This window comes from Oncorhynchus keta, unplaced genomic scaffold (genome assembly GCF_023373465.1).
Source record: "Oncorhynchus keta strain PuntledgeMale-10-30-2019 unplaced genomic scaffold, Oket_V2 Un_scaffold_21438_pilon_pilon, whole genome shotgun sequence".
Lineage (NCBI taxonomy): Eukaryota > Metazoa > Chordata > Actinopteri > Salmoniformes > Salmonidae > Oncorhynchus > Oncorhynchus keta.
Genome location: NW_026290863.1, coordinates 60,001 through 78,082, shown reverse-complemented (window position 1 = coordinate 78,082; position 18,082 = coordinate 60,001). Strand labels below are relative to the sequence as shown.

The window sequence follows — 18,082 nt, the reverse complement described above, 5'->3', positions numbered from 1 at the left end:
GGAGCGTTAGACTGAGTCAGAGAGAGAGGGAGCGTTAGACTGCAGTTAGACTGAGTCAGAGAGAGAGAGGGAGCGTTAGACTGAGTCAGAGAGAGAGAGGGAGCGTTAGACTGAGTCAGAGAGAGAGGGGGAGCGTTAGACTGAGTCAGAGAGAGAGGGAGCGTTAGAGCGTTAGACTGAGTCAGAGAGAGAGAGGAGAGCGTTAGACTGAGTCAGAGAGAGAGGGAGCGTTAGACTGAGTCAGAGAGAGAGGGAGCGTTAGACTGAGTCAGAAAGAGAGGGAACGTTAGACTGAGTCAGAGAGAGAGGGAGCGTTAGACTGAGTCAGAGAGAGAGGGAGTGTTAGACTGAGTCAGAGAGAGAGAGGGAGCGTTAGACTGAGTCATAGAGAGAGAGGGAGCGTTAGACTGAGTCAGAGAGAGAGAGGGAGCGTTAGACTGAGTCAGAGAGAGAGGGAGCGTTAGACTGAGTCAGAGAGAGAGGGAGCGTTAGACTGAGTCAGAGAGAGAGAGGGAGCGTTAGACTGAGAGCAAGAGGGCGCGTTAGACTGAGTCAGAAAGAGAGGGAACGTTAGACTGAGTCAGAGAGAGAGGGAGCGTTAGACTGAGTCAGAGAGAGAGGGAGTGTTAGACTGAGTCAGAAAGAGAGGGAGCGTTAGACTGAGTCAGAGAGAGAGAGGGAGCGTTAGACTGAGTCAGAGAGAGAGAGGGAGCGTTAGACTGAGTCAGAGAGAGAGGGAGCGTTAGACTGAGTCAGAGAGAGAGAGGGAGCGTTAGACTGAGTCAGAAAGAGAGGGAACGTTAGACTGAGTCAGAGAGAGAGGGAGCGTTAGACTGAGTCAGAGAGAGAGGGAGTGTTAGACTGAGTCAGAGAGAGAGAGGGAGTCGTTAGACTGAGTCAGAGAGAGAGGGAGCGTTAGACTGAGTCAGAGAGAGAGGGAGGGAGAGTCGTTAGACTGAGTCAGAGAGAGAGGGGAGCGTTAGACTGAGTCAGAAAGAGAGGGAACGTTAGACTGAGTCAGAGAGAGAGGGAGCGTTAGACTGAGTCAGAGAGAGAGGGAGCGTTAGACTGAGTCAGAGAGAGAGGGAGTGTTAGACTGAGTCAGAGAGAGAGAGGACTGAGTCAGAGAGAGAGAGGTTAGACTGAGAGCAAGAGGGCGCGTTAGACTGAGTCAGAGAGACAGGGAGCGTTAGACTGAGTCAGAGAGAGAGGGAGCGTTAGACTGAGTCAGAGAGAGAGGGAGCGTTAGACTGAGTCAGAGAGAGAGGGAGCGTTAGACTGAGTCAGAGAGAGAGAGGGAGCGTTAGACTGAGTCAGAGAGAGAGAGGGAGCGTTAGACTGAGTCAGAGAGAGAGAGGGAGCGTTAGACTGAGTCAGAGAGAGAGGGGAGCGTTAGACTGAGTCAGAGAGAGAGAGGGAGCGTTAGACTGAGTCAGAGAGAGAGGGAGCGTTAGACTGAGTCAGAGAGAGAGGGAGCGTTAGACTGAGTCAGAGAGAGAGGGAGCGTTAGACTGAGTCAGAGAGAGAGAGGGAGCGTTAGACTGAGTCAGAGAGAGAGGGAGCGTTAGACTGAGTCAGAGAGAGAGGGGAGCGTTAGACTGAGTCAGAGAGAGAGGGAGCGTTAGACTGAGTCAGAGAGAGAGAGGGAGTGTTAGACTGAGTCAGAGAGAGAGAGGGAGTGTTAGACTGAGTCAGAGAGAGAGAGGGAGTGTTAGACTGAGTCAGAAAGAGAGGGAACGTTAGACTGAGTCAGAGAGAGAGGGAGCGTTAGACTGAGTCAGAGAGAGAGGGAGCGTTAGACTGAGTCAGAGAGAGAGAGGGAGTGTTAGACTGAGTCAGAGAGAGAGAGGGAGTGTTAGACTGAGTCAGAGAGAGAGGGAGCGTTAGACTGAGTCAGAGAGAGAGGGAGCGTTAGATTGAGTCAGAGAGAGAGGGAGCGTTAGACTGAGTCAGAGAGAGAGGGAGCGTTAGACTGAGTCAGAGAGAGAGGGAGCGTTAGACTGAGTCAGAGAGAGAGGGAGCGTTAGACTGAGTCAGAGAGAGAGAGGGAGCATTAGACTGAGTCAGAGAGAGAGGGAGCGTTAGACTGAGTCAGAGAGAGAGGGAGAGTTAGACCGAGTCAGAGAGAGAGGGAGAGTTAGACCGAGTCAGAGAGAGAGGGAGCGTTAGACTGAGTCAGAGAGGGGGAGCATTAGACTGAGTCAGAGAGAGAGAGGGAGCGTTAAACTGAGTCAGAGAGAGAGGGAGAGTTAGACCGAGTCAGAGAGAGAGGGAGCATTAGACTGAGTCAGAGAGAGAGAGGGAGCGTTAGACTGAGTCAGAGAGAGAGGGAGCGTTAGACTGAGTCAGAGAGAGAGAGGGAGAGTTAGACCGAGTCAGAGAGAGAGGGAGAGTTAGACCGAGTCAGAGAGAGAGGGAGCGTTAGACCGAGTCAGAGAGAGAGGGAGCGTTAGACTGAGTCAGAGAGAGAGAGGGAGCGTTAGACTGAGTCAGAGAGAGAGGGAGTGTTAGACTGAGTCAGAGAGAACACACTGCCCTGACCCATACTGCCTGACTACAGTTAGATCTACATACTAACACACTGCCCTAACCCATACTGCCTGACTACAGTTAGATCTACATACTAACACACTGCTCTGACCCATACTGCCTGACTACAGTTAGATCTACATACTAACACACTGCTCTGACCCATACTGCCTGACTACAGTTAGATCTACATACTAACACACTGCCCTGACCCATACTGCCTGACTACAGTTAGATCTACATACTAACACACTGCCCTGACCCATACTGCCTGACTACAGTTAGATCTACATACTAACACACTGCTCTGACCCATACTGCCTGACTACAGTTAGATCTACATACTAACACACTGCTCTGACCCATACTGCCTGACTACAGTTAGATCTACATACTAACACACTGCCCTGACACATACTGCCTGACTACAGTTAGATCTACATACTAACACACTGCCCTGACCCATACTGCCTGACTACAGTTAGATCTACATACTAACACACTGCCCTGACCCATACTGCCTGACTACAGTTAGATCTACATACTAACACACTGCCCTGACCCATACTGCCTGACTACAGTTAGATCTACATACTAACACACTGCTCTGACCCATACTGCCTGACTACAGTTAGATCTACATACTAACACACTGCCCTGACCCATACTGCCTGACTACAGTTAGATCTACATACTAACACACTGCCCTGACCCATACTGCCTGACTACAGTTAGATCTACATACTAACACACTGCTCTGACCCATACTGCCTGACTACAGTTAGATCTACATACTAACACACTGCCCTGACCCATACTGCCTGACTACAGTTAGATCTACATACTAACACACTGCTCTGACCCATACTGCCTGACTACAGTTAGATCTACATACTAACACACTGCTCTGACCCATACTGCCTGACTACAGTTAGATCTACATACTAACACACTGCCCTGACCCATACTGCCTGACTACAGTTAGATCTACATACTAACACACTGCTCTGACCCATACTGCCTGACTACAGTTAGATCTACATACTAACACACTGCCCTGACCCATACTGCCTGACTACAGTTAGATCTACATACTAACACACTGTCCTGACCCATACTGCCTGACTACAGTTAGATCTACATACTAACACACTGCTCTGACCCATACTGCCTGACTACAGTTAGATCTACATACTAACACACTGCCCTGACCCTGACCCATACTGCCTGACTACAGTTAGATCTACATACTAACACACTGCCCTGACCCATACTGCCTGACTACAGTTAGATCTACATACTAACACACTGCCCTGACCCATACTGCCTGACTACAGTTAGATCTACATACTAACACACTGCCCTAACCCATACTGCCTGACTACAGTTAGATCTACATACTAACACACTGCTCTGACCCATACTGCCTGACTACAGTTAGATCTACATACTAACACACTGCTCTGACCCATACTGCCTGACTACAGTTAGATCTACATACTAACACACTGCTCTGACCCATACTGCCTGACTACAGTTAGATCTACATACTAACACACTGCTCTGACCCATACTGCCTGACTACAGTTAGATCTACATACTAACACACTGCCCTGAGCCATACTGCCTGACTACAGTTAGATCTACATACTAACACACTGCTCTGACCCATACTGCCTGACTACAGTTAGATCTACATACTAACACACTGCTCTGACCCATACTGCCTGACTACAGTTAGATCTACATACTAACACACTGCCCTGACCCATACTGCCTGACTCGTTATTACACATGACTGTTTCTATTGGTCATGAAGACACTCTTTATTTTCTCATACATTTGTGTGTGTGTGTGTGTGTGTGTGTGTGTGTGTGTGTGTAGGTCATCGTACAGAGGTCCCTGTCAGCTAAGAACCTGTCTCATGCCAAAGGAGCTTCTATCCTGGCGTCCTACCTCAAGATGTTACCCTTCATATTCATCATACTTCCAGGCATGATCAGCAGAGCTCTGTACCCAGGTAACACCCAGCCCCCTGTACGCAGGTAACACCCAGCCCTCTGTACCCAGGTAACACCCAGCCCTCTGTACCCAGGTAACACCCAGCCCTCTGTACCCAGGTAACACCCAGCCCTCTGTACCCAGGTAACACCCAGCCCTCTGTACCCAGGTAACACCCAGCCCCCTGTACCCAGGTAACACCCAGCCCCCTGTACCCAGGTAACACCCAGCCCTCTGTACCCAGGTAACACCCAGCCCCCTGTACCCAGGTAACACCCAGCCCTCTGTACCCAGGTAACACCCAGCCCCCTGTACCCAGGTAACACCCTCTGTCTCAGTATGTATATCTCTTTATTTAACTAGGCAAAACAGTGCTCCTCTGTCTCAGTATGTATATCTCTTTATTTAACTAGGCAAAACAGTGCTCCTCTGTCTCAGTATGTATATCTCTTTATTTAACTAGGCAAAACAGTGCTCCTCTGTCTCAGTATGTATATCTCTTTATTTAACTAGTAGATACACATACTGTGACATATCAACTCTTCATTAACCATTAAAAACTTAAAACTTAACAATGATGTGTCTGTTGACCCCTAGGTCTAATCTGGTCCTCTCCTAGTGAGGGTTATTAACCCACGGTGTACCTGTCTGATGTGTCTGTTGACCCCTAGGTCTAATCTGGTCCTCAGTTAGGGTCTACATACTAACCACGGTGTCTCCACCTGTCTGATGTGTCTGTTGACCCCTAGGTCTAATCTGGTCCTCTCTAGTGAGGGTTATTAACCCACGGTGTCTCCACCTGTCTGATGTGTCTGTTGACCCCTAGGTCTAATCTGGTCCTCTCCTAGTGAGGGTTATTAACCCACGGTGTCTCCACCTGTCTGATGTGTCTGTTGACCCCTAGGTCTAATCTGGTCCTCTCCTAGTGAGGGTTATTAACCCACGGTGTCTCCACCTGTCTGATGTGTCTGTTGACCCCTAGGTCTAATCTGGTCCTCTCCTAGTGAGGGTTATTAACCCACGGTGTCTCCACCTGTCTGATGTGTCTGTTGACCCCTAGGTCTAATCTGGTCCTCTCCTAGTGAGGGTTATTAACCCACGGTGTCTCCACCTGTCTGATGTGTCTGTTGACCCCTAGGTCTAATCTGGTCCTCCTAGTGGGGGTTATTAACCCACGGTGTCTCCACCTGTCTGATGTGTCTGTTGACCCCTAGATCTAATCAGGTCCTCTCCTTGTGAAGGTTATTAACCCACGGTGTCTCCACCTGTCTGATGTGTCTGTTGACCCCTAGGTCTAATCTGGTCCTCCTAGTGGGGGTTATTAACCCACGGTGTCTCCACCTGTCTGATGTGTCTGTTGACCCCTAGGTCTAATCTGGTCCTCTCCTAGTGAGGGTTATTAACCCACGGTGTCTCCACCTGTCTGATGTGTCTGTTGACCCCTAGGTCTAATCTGGTCCTCTCCTAGTGAGGGTTATTAACCCACGGTGTCTCCACCTGTCTGATGTGTCTGTTGACCCCTAGGTCTAATCTGGTCCTCTCCTAGTGAGGGTTATTAACCCACGGTGTCTCCACCTGTCTGATGTGTCTGTTGACCCCTAGATCTAATCTGGTCCTCTCCTAGTGAGGGTTATTAACCCACGGTGTCTCCACCTGTCTGATGTGTCTGTTGACCCCTAGGTCTAATCTGGTCCTCTCCTAGTGAGGGTTATTAACCCACGGTGTCTCCACCTGTCTGATGTGTCTGTTGACCCCTAGGTCTAATCTGGTCCTCTCCTTGTGAGGGTTATTAACCCACGGTGTCTCCACCTGTCTGATGTGTCTGTTGACCCCTAGGTCTAATCTGGTCCTCTCCTAGTGAGGGTTATTAACCCACGGTGTCTCCACCTGTCTGATGTGTCTGTTGACCCCTAGGTCTAATCTGGTCCTCTCCTACTGGGGGTTATTAACCCACGGTGTCTCCACCTGTCTGATGTGTCTGTTGACCCCTAGGTCTAATCTGGTCCTCTCCTAGTGAGGGTTATTAACCCACGGTGTCTCCACCTGTCTGATGTGTCTGTTGACCCCTCGGTCTAATCTGGTCCTCTCCTAGTGAGGGTTATTAACCCACGGTGTCTCCACCTGTCTGATGTGTCTGTTGACCCCTAGGTCTAATCTGGTCCTCTCCTAGTGAGGGTTATTAACCCACGGTGTCTCCACCTGTCTGATGTGTCTGTTGACCCCTAGGTCTAATCTGGTCCTCTCCTAGTGAGGGTTATTAACCCACGGTGTCTCCACCTGTCTGATGTGTCTGTTGACCCCTAGGTCTAATCTGGTCCTCTCCTAGTGGGGGTTATTAACCCACGGTGTCTCCACCTGTCTGATGTGTCTGTTGACCCCTAGGTCTAATCTGGTCCTCTCCTAGTGAGGGTTATTAACCCACGGTGTCTCCACCTGTCTGATGTGTCTGTTGACCCCTAGGTCTAATCTGGTCCTCTCCTAGTGGGGGTTATTAACCCACGGTGTCTCCACCTGTCTGATGTGTCTGTTGACCCCTAGGTCTAATCTGGTCCTCTCCTAGTGAGGGTTATTAACCCACGGTGTCTCCACCTGTCTGATGTGTCTGTTGACCCCTAGGTCTAATCTGGTCCTCTCCTAGTGAGGGTTATTAACCCACGGTGTCTCCACCTGTCTGATGTGTCTGTTGACCCCTAGGTCTAATCTGGTCCTCTCCTAGTGAGGGTTATTAACCCACGGTGTCTCCACCTGTCTGATGTGTCTGTTGACCCCTAGGTCTAATCTGGTCCTCTCCTAGTGAGGGTTATTAACCCACTGTGTCTCCACCTGTCTGATGTGTCTGTTGACCCCTAGGTCTAATCTGGTCCTCTCCTAGTGGGGGTTATTAACCCACGGTGTCTCCACCTGTCTGATGTGTCTGTTGACCCCTCGGTCTAATCTGGTCCTCTCCTAGTGAGGGTTATTAACCCACGGTGTCTCCACCTGTCTGATGTGTCTGTTGACCCCTAGGTCTAATCTGGTCCTCTCCTAGTGAGGGTTATTAACCCACGGTGTCTCCACCTGTCTGATGTGTCTGTTGACCCCTAGGTCTAATCTGGTCCTCTCCTAGTGAGGGTTATTAACCCACGGTGTCTCCACCTGTCTGATGTGTCTGTTGACCCCTAGGTCTAATCTGGTCCTCTCCTAGTGAGGGTTATTAACCCACGGTGTCTCCACCTGTCTGATGTGTCTGTTGACCCCTAGGTCTAATCTGGTCCTCTCCTAGTGAGGGTTATTAACCCACGGTGTCTCCACCTGTCTGATGTGTCTGTTGACCCCTAGGTCTAATCTGGTCCTCTCCTAGTGAGGGTTATTAACCCACGGTGTCTCCACCTGTCTGATGTGTCTGTTGACCCCTAGGTCTAATCTGGTCCTCTCCTAGTGAGGGTTATTAACCCACGGTGTCTCCACCTGTCTGATGTGTCTGTTGACCCCTAGGTCTAATCTGGTCCTCTCCTAGTGAGGGTTATTAACCCACGGTGTCTCCACCTGTCTGATGTGTCTGTTGACCCCTAGGTCTAATCTGGTCCTCTCCTAGTGAGGGTTATTAACCCACGGTGTCTCCACCTGTCTGATGTGTCTGTTGACCCCTAGGTCTAATCTGGTCCTCTCCTAGTGAGGGTTATTAACCCACGGTGTCTCCACCTGTCTGATGTGTCTGTTGACCCCTAGGTCTAATCTGGTCCTCTCCTAGTGAGGGTTATTAACCCACGGTGTCTCCACCTGTCTGATGTGTCTGTTGACCCCTAGGTCTAATCTGGTCCTCTCCTAGTGAGGGTTATTAACCCACGGTGTCTCCACCTGTCTGATGTGTCTGTTGACCCCTAGGTCTAATCTGGTCCTCTCCTAGTGAGGGTTATTAACCCACGGTGTCTCCACCTGTCTGATGTGTCTGTTGACCCCTAGGTCTAATCTGGTCCTCTCCTAGTGAGGGTTATTAACCCACGGTGTCTCCACCTGTCTGATGTGTCTGTTGACCCCTAGGTCTAATCTGGTCCTCTCCTAGTGAGGGTTATTAACCCACGGTGTCTCCACCTGTCTGATGTGTCTGTTGACCCCTAGGTCTAATCTGGTCCTCTCCTAGTGAGGGTTATTAACCCACGGTGTCTCCACCTGTCTGATGTGTCTGTTGACCCCTAGGTCTAATCTGGTCCTCTCCTAGTGAGGGTTATTAACCCACGGTGTCTCCACCTGTCTGATGTGTCTGTTGACCCCTAGGTCTAATCTGGTCCTCTCCTAGTGAGGGTTATTAACCCACGGTGTCTCCACCTGTCTGATGTGTCTGTTGACCCCTAGGTCTAATCTGGTCCTCTCCTAGTGAGGGTTATTAACCCACGGTGTCTCCACCTGTCTGATGTGTCTGTTGACCCCTAGGTCTAATCTGGTCCTCTCCTAGTGAGGGTTATTAACCCACGGTGTCTCCACCTGTCTGATGTGTCTGTTGACCCCTAGGTCTAATCTGGTCCTCTCCTAGTGAGGGTTATTAACCCACGGTGTCTCCACCTGTCTGATGTGTCTGTTGACCCCTAGGTCTAATCTGGTCCTCTCCTAGTGAGGGTTATTAACCCACGGTGTCTCCACCTGTCTGATGTGTCTGTTGACCCCTAGGTCTAATCTGGTCCTCTCCTAGTGAGGGTTATTAACCCACGGTGTCTCCACCTGTCTGATGTGTCTGTTGACCCCTAGGTCTAATCTGGTCCTCTCCTAGTGAGGGTTATTAACCCACGGTGTCTCCACCTGTCTGATGTGTCTGTTGACCCCTAGGTCTAATCTGGTCCTCTCCTAGTGAGGGTTATTAACCCACGGTGTCTCCACCTGTCTGATGTGTCTGTTGACCCCTAGGTCTAATCTGGTCCTCTCCTAGTGAGGGTTATTAACCCACGGTGTCTCCACCTGTCTGATGTGTCTGTTGACCCCTAGGTCTAATCTGGTCCTCTCCTAGTGGGGGTTATTAACCCACGGGGTCTCACCTGTCCGATGTGTCTGTGTGGCTGAGGGCGTGTCTGTTGGCTCCTTCGGTCCTGTGATTGGCTCATTAGAACTCCCCTGTCGTCTGATTGGCTGTGAGGCCGAAGGTCCAGCATGCTCTGGGAGAACCTCGCCATCACATTGACTCCATTTCCATGACGATGACCCTCGCCAACCCGGCCCAACTCTGCTGTTAACCCATTGGCCACCGGGGAGGATTCTGTGGGGTCTGATTCGTTGCACTCGTAGTATAAGTCGTCAGACGACATGTTATTGGCTGTCTGGTCACATAGCGCCGTGGTGCTGCCATTATCGTCATGACTACTGCTGCCCCGCCTCCCCTCTAGCCCCTCCTCCAGCCACTCCTCCTCCTCTAGCCACTCCTCCTCCTCCTCTTTCTCGTCTCTCTGGCCATGGCGGGACTTGGTATCCATCAGTGTTTCTGATTGGCTGATGGAGGCAGGCGGTGTCCCTGATTGGCTTTCAGTCCTGGGGACCAGGCTGACCTGTGGTTGGCCAGACTGGTGAGAATGGGCAGGGCTAATGAGGAGCTGCAGGGTGCGAGGTTTAGGGACTGGAGGGGCGGAGGGGTTTATGTCAGGTGTATCAGGGTTCTGTGTATCAGGCGTATCAGGGTTCTGTGTATCAGGGTTCTGTGTATCAGGGTTCTGTGTATCAGGCGTATCAGGGTTCTGTGTATCAGGCGTATCAGGGTTCTGTGTATCAGGGTTCTGTGTATCAGGGATCTGTGTATCAGGGGTATCAGGGTTTTGTGTATCAGGGTTATGTGTATCAGGGTTCTGTGTATCAGGGGTATCGGGGTTCTGTGTATCAGGCGTATCAGGGTTATGTGTATCAGGGTTCTGTGTATCAGGCGTATCAGGGTTCTGTGTATCAGGCGTATCAGGGTTCTGTGTATCAGGGTTCTGTGTATCAGGGTTCTGTGTATCAGGGTTCTGTGTATCAGGGTTCTGTGTATCAGGCGTGTGTTTGTCGTGCTGTGTATTCCGTAGAGTAGCAGTCTCAGGTAGGGGTTTCTCAGGCAGGCTGAAGGGAGAGCTGAACCTGATGGCCTGGCTGGTCTCAAACTGTTGACTTCTCTGGAGGTGGACCTGTTAACAGTCAGAAACATTATCAGTCAGGTCCTACACATGTTACATGTGTTAGAGAAAGGGTGAGGAGAGAGGGTTAGGGTGAGGAGAGAGGGTGAGGAGAGAGGGTTAGGGTGAGGAGAGAGGGTTAGGGTGAGGAGAGAGGGTTAGGGTGAGGAGAGAGGGTTAGGGTGAGGAGAGAGGGTTAGGGTGAGGAGAAAGGGTTAGGGTGAGGAGAGAGGGTTAGGGTGAGGAGAGAGGGTTAGGAGTGAGGAGAGAGGGTTAGGGTGAGGAGAGAGGGTGAGGGTGAGGGGGTGAGGAGAGAGAGGGTGAGGAGGAGAGGGTGAGGGTGAGGAGAGAGGGTGAGGGTGAGGAGAGAGGGTTAGGGTGAGGAGAGAGGGTTAGGGTGAGGAGAGAGGGTGAGGAGAGGGTGAGGAGAGAGGGTTAGGGTGAGGAGAGAGGTTGTTAGGGTGAGCAGAGAGGGTTAGGGTGAGGAGAGAGGGTGAGGGTGAGGAGAGAGGGTTAGGGTGAGGAGAAAGGGTGAGGGTGAGGAGAGAGGGTGAGGGGGAGGAGAGAGGGTTAGGGTGAGGAGAGAGGGTTAGGGTGAGGAGAGAGGGTTAGGGTGAGGAGAAAGGGTTAGGAGAGGAGAAAGGGTGAGGGTGAGGAGAGAGGGTTAGGGTGAAGGTGAGGAGAGAGGGTTAGGGTGAGGAGAGAGGGTTAGGGTGAGGAGAAAGGGTTAGGGTGAGGAGAGAGGGTTAGGGTGAGGAGAGAGGGTTAGGGTGAGGAGAGAGGGTTAGGGTGAGGAGAGAGGGTGAGGGTGAGGAGAGAGGGTGAGGGTGAGGAGAGGGTTAGGGTGAGGAGAAAGGGTGAGGGTGAGGAGAGAGGGTGAGGGGGAGGAGAGAGGGTTAGGGTGAGGAGAGAGGGTTAGGGTGAGGAGAGAGGGTTAGGGTGAGGAGAAAGGGTGAGGGTGAGGAGAGAGGGTTAGGGTGAGGAGAGAGGGTTAGGGTGAGGAGAGAGGGTTAGGGTGAGGAGAAAGGGTTAGGAGAGGAGAAAGGGTGAGGGTGAGGAGAGAGGGTTAGGGTGAGGAGAGAGGGTTAGGGTGAGGAGAGAGGGTTAGGGTGAGGAGAGAGGGTTAGGGTGAGGAGAAAGGGTTAGGGTGAGGAGAGAGGGTTAGGGTGAGGAGAGAGGGTTAGGGTGAGGAGAGAGGGTTAGGGTGAGGAGAGAGGGTTAGGGTGAGGAGAAAGGCTGAGGAGAGAGGGTTAGGGTGAGGAGAAAGGCTGAGGAGAGAGGGTTAGGGTGAGGAGAAAGGGTGAGGAGAGAGGGTTAGGGTGAGGAGAAAGGGTGAGGAGAGTGGGTTAGGGAGAGGAGAGAGGGTTAGGGTGAGGAGAGAGTGTTAGGGTGAGGAGAGAGGGTTAGGGTGAGGAGAGAGGGTTAGGGTGAGGGTGAGGAGAGAGGTTTAGGGTTAGGAGAGAGGTTTAGGGTGAGGAGAGAGGTTTAGGGTGAGGAGAGAGGGTTAGGGTGAGGAAAGAGGGTTAGGGTGAGGAAAGAGGGTTAGGGTGAGGAGAGAGGGTTAGGGTGAGGAGAGAGGGTTAGGGTGAGGAGAAAGGGTTAGGGTGAGGAGAAAGGGTTAGGGTGAGGAGAAAGGGTTAGGGTGAGGAGAAAGGGTTAGGGTGAGGAGAGAGGGTTAGGGTGAGGAGAGATGGTTAGGGTGAGGAGAGAGGGTGAGGGTGAGGAGAAAGGGTTAGTGTGAGGAGAAAGGGTGAGGGTGAGGAGAGGGTGAGGAGAAAGAGGAGAGAGGGTTAGGGTGAGGAGAAAGGTTTAGGAGAGGAGAGAGGGTGAGGGTGAGGAGAGAGGGTGAGGGTGAGGAGAGAGGGTTAGGGTGAGTAGAGAGGGTTAGGGTGAGGAGAAAGGGTTAGGGTGAGGAGAGAGGGTTAGGGTGAGGAGAGAGGGTGAGGAGAGGGGTGAGAGAGGGTGAGGAGAGGGTGAGGAGAGAGGGTGAGGGTGAGGAGAGAGGGTTAGGGTGAGTAGAGAGGGTTAGGGTGAGGAGAAAGGGTTAGGGTGAGGAGAGAGGGTTAGGGTGAGGAGAGAGGGTGAGGAGAGAGGGTGAGGGTGAGGAGAGAGGGTGAGGAGAGAGGGTGAGGGTGAGGAGAGAGGGTTAGGGTGAGGAGAGAGGGTGAGGGTGGGGAGAGAGGGTGAGGGTGAGGAGAGAGGGTTAGGGTGAGGAGAGAGGGTTAGGGTGAGGAGAGAGGGTTAGGGTGAGGAGAGAGGGGTGAGGAGAGAGGGTGAGGAGAGAGGGTTAGGGTGAGGAGAGAGGGTTAGGGTGAGGAGAGAGGGGTTAGGGTGAGGAGAGAGGGTGAGGAGAGAGGGTGAGGAGAGAGGGTGAGGAGAGAGGGTTAGGGTGAGGAGAGAGGGTGAGGAGAGAGGGTGAGGAGAGAGGGTTAGGGTGAGGAGAGAGGGTGAGGGGAGAGGGTGAGGAGAGGAGAAAGGGGAACAGTAGAGAGTAACAAACCTGTTGGGGGCGGGACGCGTCTCTCACGTTGATGAAGCCAATCACGTCGCGGGGGGGGTCTGGCTCCGGCCAGGTGGGCAGGTATGGGATCAGGTACACCTTCTCCAGATTGGCTAGTCCTGGGTGGAGGGGCGGGGCCTCCACTGGCTCTCTGGCAGGCTTTAGAACCCTTCCCAGTGGATTTTGGGTAGTGGAGTTCTTGTTGCTAGAGTTGTTAGCAGAGCTAGCTGGGCTAGCATTGTTAGCTTTAGCCTGTGACGTAACTAGGGCGTATTTAGGGTTGATTAGTTTCCTAGCAACGGCTGCGGAGACCGGGGCGGGGGTGGCGATGGGGGTGAAGTCAGGGATAGGCTCCTCCTCCAGCGGAACCTTGGCGAGGGACACACCCCTAGAGGTCATGTAGAGGTCACGGAACTGTTTGTCGAACGTCTCAACTGCCTGACCGCTCAGAACCGTGATCAGGTTCCGGTCCAGACGAGACGCCGACCACGTGAAGCTGAGGAGAGAGAACATACAGGGTCAGGGGTCAAGGTACCTGTATGATCCAGTCACAGCTCTGTCTCCGTTTACCAGCAAGCATCTCTGACTGAGAGGGTCAGAGGTCAGGGTACCTGTATGATCCAGTCACAGCTCTGTCTCCGTCTACCAGCAAGCATCTCTGACTGAGAGGGTCAGAGGTCAGGGTACCTGTATGATCCAGTCACAGCTCTGTCTCCGTCTATCAGCATGTATCTCTGACTGAGAGGGTCAGGGGTCAGGGTACCTGTATGATCCAGTCACAGCTCTGTCTATCAGCATGTATCTCTGACTGAGAGGGTCAGGGGTCAGGGTACCTGTATGATCCAGTCACAGCTCTGTCTCCGTCTATCAGCATGTATCTCTGACTGAGAGGGTCAGAGGTCAGGGTACCTGTATGATCCAGTCACAGCTCTGTCTCCGTCTATCAGCATGTATCTCTGACTGAGAGGGTCAGGGGTCAGGGTACCTGTATGATCCAGTCACAGCTCTGTCTATCAGCATGTATCTCTGACTGAGAGGGTCAGGGGTCAGGGTACCTGTATGATCCAGTCACAGCTCTGTCTATCAGCATGTATCTCTGACTGAGAGGGTCAGGGGTCAGGGTACCTGTATGATCCAGTCACAGCTCTGTCTCCGTCTACCAGCATGTATCTCTGACTGAGAGGGTCAGAGGTCAGGGTACCTGTATGATCCAGTCACAGCTCTGTCTCTGTCTATCAGCATGTATCTCTGACTGAGAGGGTCAGGGGTCAGGGTACCTGTATGATCCAGTCACAGCTCTGTCTCCGTCTATCAGCATGTATCTGTGACTGAGAGGGTCAGAGGTCAGGGTACCTGTATGATCCAGTCACAGCTCTGTCTCTGTCTATCAGCATGTATCTCTGACTGAGAGGGTCAGGGGTCAGGGTACCTGTATGATCCAGTCACAGCTCTGTCTCCGTCTACCAGCATGTATCTCTGACTGAGAGGGTCAGGGGTCAGGGTACCTGTATGATCCAGTCACAGCTCTGTCTCTGTCTATCAGCATGTATCTCTGACTGAGAGGGTCAGGGGTCAGGGTACCTGTATGATCCAGTCACAGCTCTGTCTCTGTCTATCAGCATGTATCTCTGACTGAGAGGGTTAGAGGTCAGGGTACCTGTATGATCCAGTCACAGCTCTGTCTATCAGCATGTATCTCTGACTGAGAGGGTCAGGGGTCAGGGTACCTGTATGACCCAGTCACAGCTCTGTCTCCGTCTACCAGCATGTATCTCTGACTGAGAGGGTCAGAGGTCAGGGTACCTGTATGATCCAGTCACAGCTCTGTCTACCAGCATGTATCTCTGACTGAGAGGGTCAGAGGTCAGGGTACCTGTATGATCCAGTCACAGCTCTGTCTATCAGCATGTATCTCTGACTGAGAGGGTCAGGGGTCAAGGTACCTGTATGATCCAGTCACAGCTCTGTCTCCGTCTACCAGCATGTATCTCTGACTGAGAGGGTCAGGGGTCAGGGTACCTGTATGATCCAGTCACAGCTCTGTCTATCAGCATGTATCTCTGACTGAGAGGGTCAGAGGTCAGGGTACCTGTATGATCCAGTCACAGCTCTGTCTCCGTCTACCAGCATGTATCTCTGACTGAGAGGGTCAGAGGTCAGGGTACCTGTATGATCCAGTCACAGCTCTGTCTCCGTCTACCAGCATGTATCTCTGACTGAGAGGGTCAGAGGTCAGGGTACCTGTATGATCCAGTCACAGCTCTGTCTCTGTCTATCAGCATGTATCTCTGACTGAGAGGTTCAGGGGTCAGGGTACCTGTATGATCCAGTCACAGCTCTGTCTATCAGCATGTATCTCTGACTGAGAGGGTCAGAGGTCAGGGTACCTGTATGATCCAGTCACAGCTCTGTCTACCAGCATGTATCTCTGACTGAGAGGGTCAGAGGTCAGGGTACCTGTATGATCCAGTCACAGCTCTGTCTACCAGCATGTATCTCTGACTGAGAGGGTCAGAGGTCAGGGTACCTGTATGACCCAGTCACAGCTCTGTCTCCGTCTACCAGCATGTATCTCTGACTGAGAGGGTCAGGGGTCAGGGTACCTGTATGATCCAGTCACAGCTCTGTCTATCAGCATGTATCTCTGACTGAGAGGGTCAGAGGTCAGGGTACCTGTATGATCCAGTCACAGCTCTGTCTACCAGCATGTATCTCTGACTGAGAGGGTCAGGGGTCAGGTACAGATCCAGTCACAGCTCTGTCTACAGCTGTATGACTGAGAGGGTCAGGGGTCAGTCCTGTATGATCAGTCACAGCTCTGTCTCAGCATGTATCTCTGACTGAGAGGGTCAGAGGTCAGGGTACCTGTATGATCCAGTCACAGCTCTGACTGATCTCTGACTGGAGGGTCAGAGGGGGTCAGGGTCTGTCTACCTGTATCTCTGACTGAGAGGGTCCAGTCACAGCTCTGTCTCCGTCTACCAGCATGTATCTCTGACTGAGAGGGTCAGGGGTCAGGGTACCTGTATGATCCAGTCACAGCTCTGTCTATCAGCATGTATCTCTGACTGAGAGGGTCAGAGGTCAGGACCCTGTATGAGAGTCACAGCTCTACTCCTTCACAGCATCTCTGCACACGCAGGTTCTAGAGGACAGAGGTCAGGGAGTCACAGCTCTGTCTATCAGCATGTATCTCTGACTGAGAGGGTCATATATACACACACAGGGTACCTTAATCCAGTCACAGCTCTGTCTCCGTCTACCAGCATGAATCTCTACTGAGACACACAGCAGTGAGAACTATATACACACACACGCAGGTTTACTAGACACACACACACACGAATATATACACACACATATTAATATACACACACATGAATATATACACACACACACATGAATATATACACACACACACACACACACACACACACACACACACACACACACACACACACACACACACACACACACACACACACACACACACACACACGAATATATAGAGAAGGGGGAGGGAGAGAGAACAGAGAACAGTGGAGAGAGAGAAGGGGGAGGGAGACAGAAGGGGGAGGGAGAGAGAACAGAGAACAGCAGTGAGAGAGAGGGGGAGGGAGACAGAAGGGGAGGGAGAGAGAACAGAGAACAGCAGAGAGAGAGAAGGGGAGGGAGACAGAAGGGGAGGGAGACAGAAGGGGAGGGAGAGAGAACAGAGAACAGCAGTGAGAGAGAAGGGGAGGGAGACAGAAGGGGAGGGAGACAGAAGGGGGAGGGAGAGAGAACAGCGGAGAGAGAGAAGGGGGAGGGAGACAGAAGGGGGAGGGAGAGAGAACAGAGAACAGCAGTGAGAGAGAAGGGGGAGGGAGACAGAAGGGGGAGGGAGACAGAAGGGGAGGGAGAGAGAACAGAGAACAGCAGTGAGAGAGAAGGGGGAGGGAGACAGAAGGGGGAGGGAGACAGAAGGGGGAGGGAGAGAGAACAGAGAACAGCAGTGAGAGAGAAGGGGAGGGAGACAGAAGGGGGAGGGAGAGAGAACAGAGAACAGCAGTGAGAGAGAAGGGGAGGGAGACAGAAGGGGAGGGAGGGAGAGAGAACAGAGAACAGCAGTGAGAGAGAAGGGGGAGGGAGACAGAAGGGGGAGGGAGAGAGAACAGAGAACAGCAGAGAGAGAGAAGGGGAGGGAGACAGAAGGGGAGGGAGAGAGAACAGCGGAGAGAGAGAAGGGGAGGGAGACAGAAGGGGAGGGAGACAGAAGGGGGAGGGAGAGAGAACAGCGGAGAGAGAGAAGGGGGAGGGAGACAGAAGGGGAGGGAGACAGAAGGGGAGGGAGAGAGAACAGAGAACAGCAGAGAGAGAGAAGGGGGAGGGAGACAGAAGGGGGAGGGAGAGAGAACAGAGAACAGCAGAGAGAGAGAAGCTCTGATCATTTAGGAGGTGGGAGGTTGTCAGTACATTCGTTAAGAATTCAGACTCCTTCCATGTTTCCACATTCTGTTACATTACAGTCTAACAAATATGTTTCCTCATCAATCTAATTATTGGTATTGTGATGTCATTATGGGGTATTGTGATGTCATTATGGGGTATTGTGATGTCATTATGGGGTATTGTGTGGAGAATAAGGCTGTAACATAAAACAAAATGTGTTAAAAGTCAATACCTTCCCAATGTACTGTCTTTAGAGTGTTGTCTATGTGGTTGATTTAATTGTGTTTGTGTGTGCGTGCGTGTGTGTATTTTCACGTGCGTGTGTCTAATTGACTGCAGCAGCAGTATGGAATGTGCTGAATGTTCTTCTGGAAGCTTCTGAAACTAAAACACTAACTACTCCAAGAGTTAAGCTGCAGAACGAGTTCCTCTGTTCTCCACAGAATACATACAGAGAGAGAGATAGCAGACAGACAGAGAGATAGCAGACAGACAGAGAGATAACAGACAGACAAAC

At 51.9% G+C, this 18,082-nt stretch overlaps 1 protein-coding gene across 1 annotated transcript in view; it reads right to left on the bottom strand.

The window, feature by feature from the left end:
- The window catches only part of LOC127928096 (protein FAM83G-like), a 34,833-nt gene that overhangs the window by 3,439 nt on the left and 13,312 nt on the right, over positions 1–18,082 (bottom strand). The window contains exons 3-6 of the mRNA XM_052515089.1: positions 16,242–16,279; positions 15,300–15,350; positions 13,135–13,630; positions 9,537–10,646 (exon numbers count right to left, since the gene is read on the bottom strand). Of these exons, the coding sequence (XP_052371049.1) occupies positions 9,537–10,646; positions 13,135–13,630; positions 15,300–15,350; positions 16,242–16,279 (1,695 nt within the window). The remainder of the gene's footprint in view (positions 1–9,536; positions 10,647–13,134; positions 13,631–15,299; positions 15,351–16,241; positions 16,280–18,082) is intronic.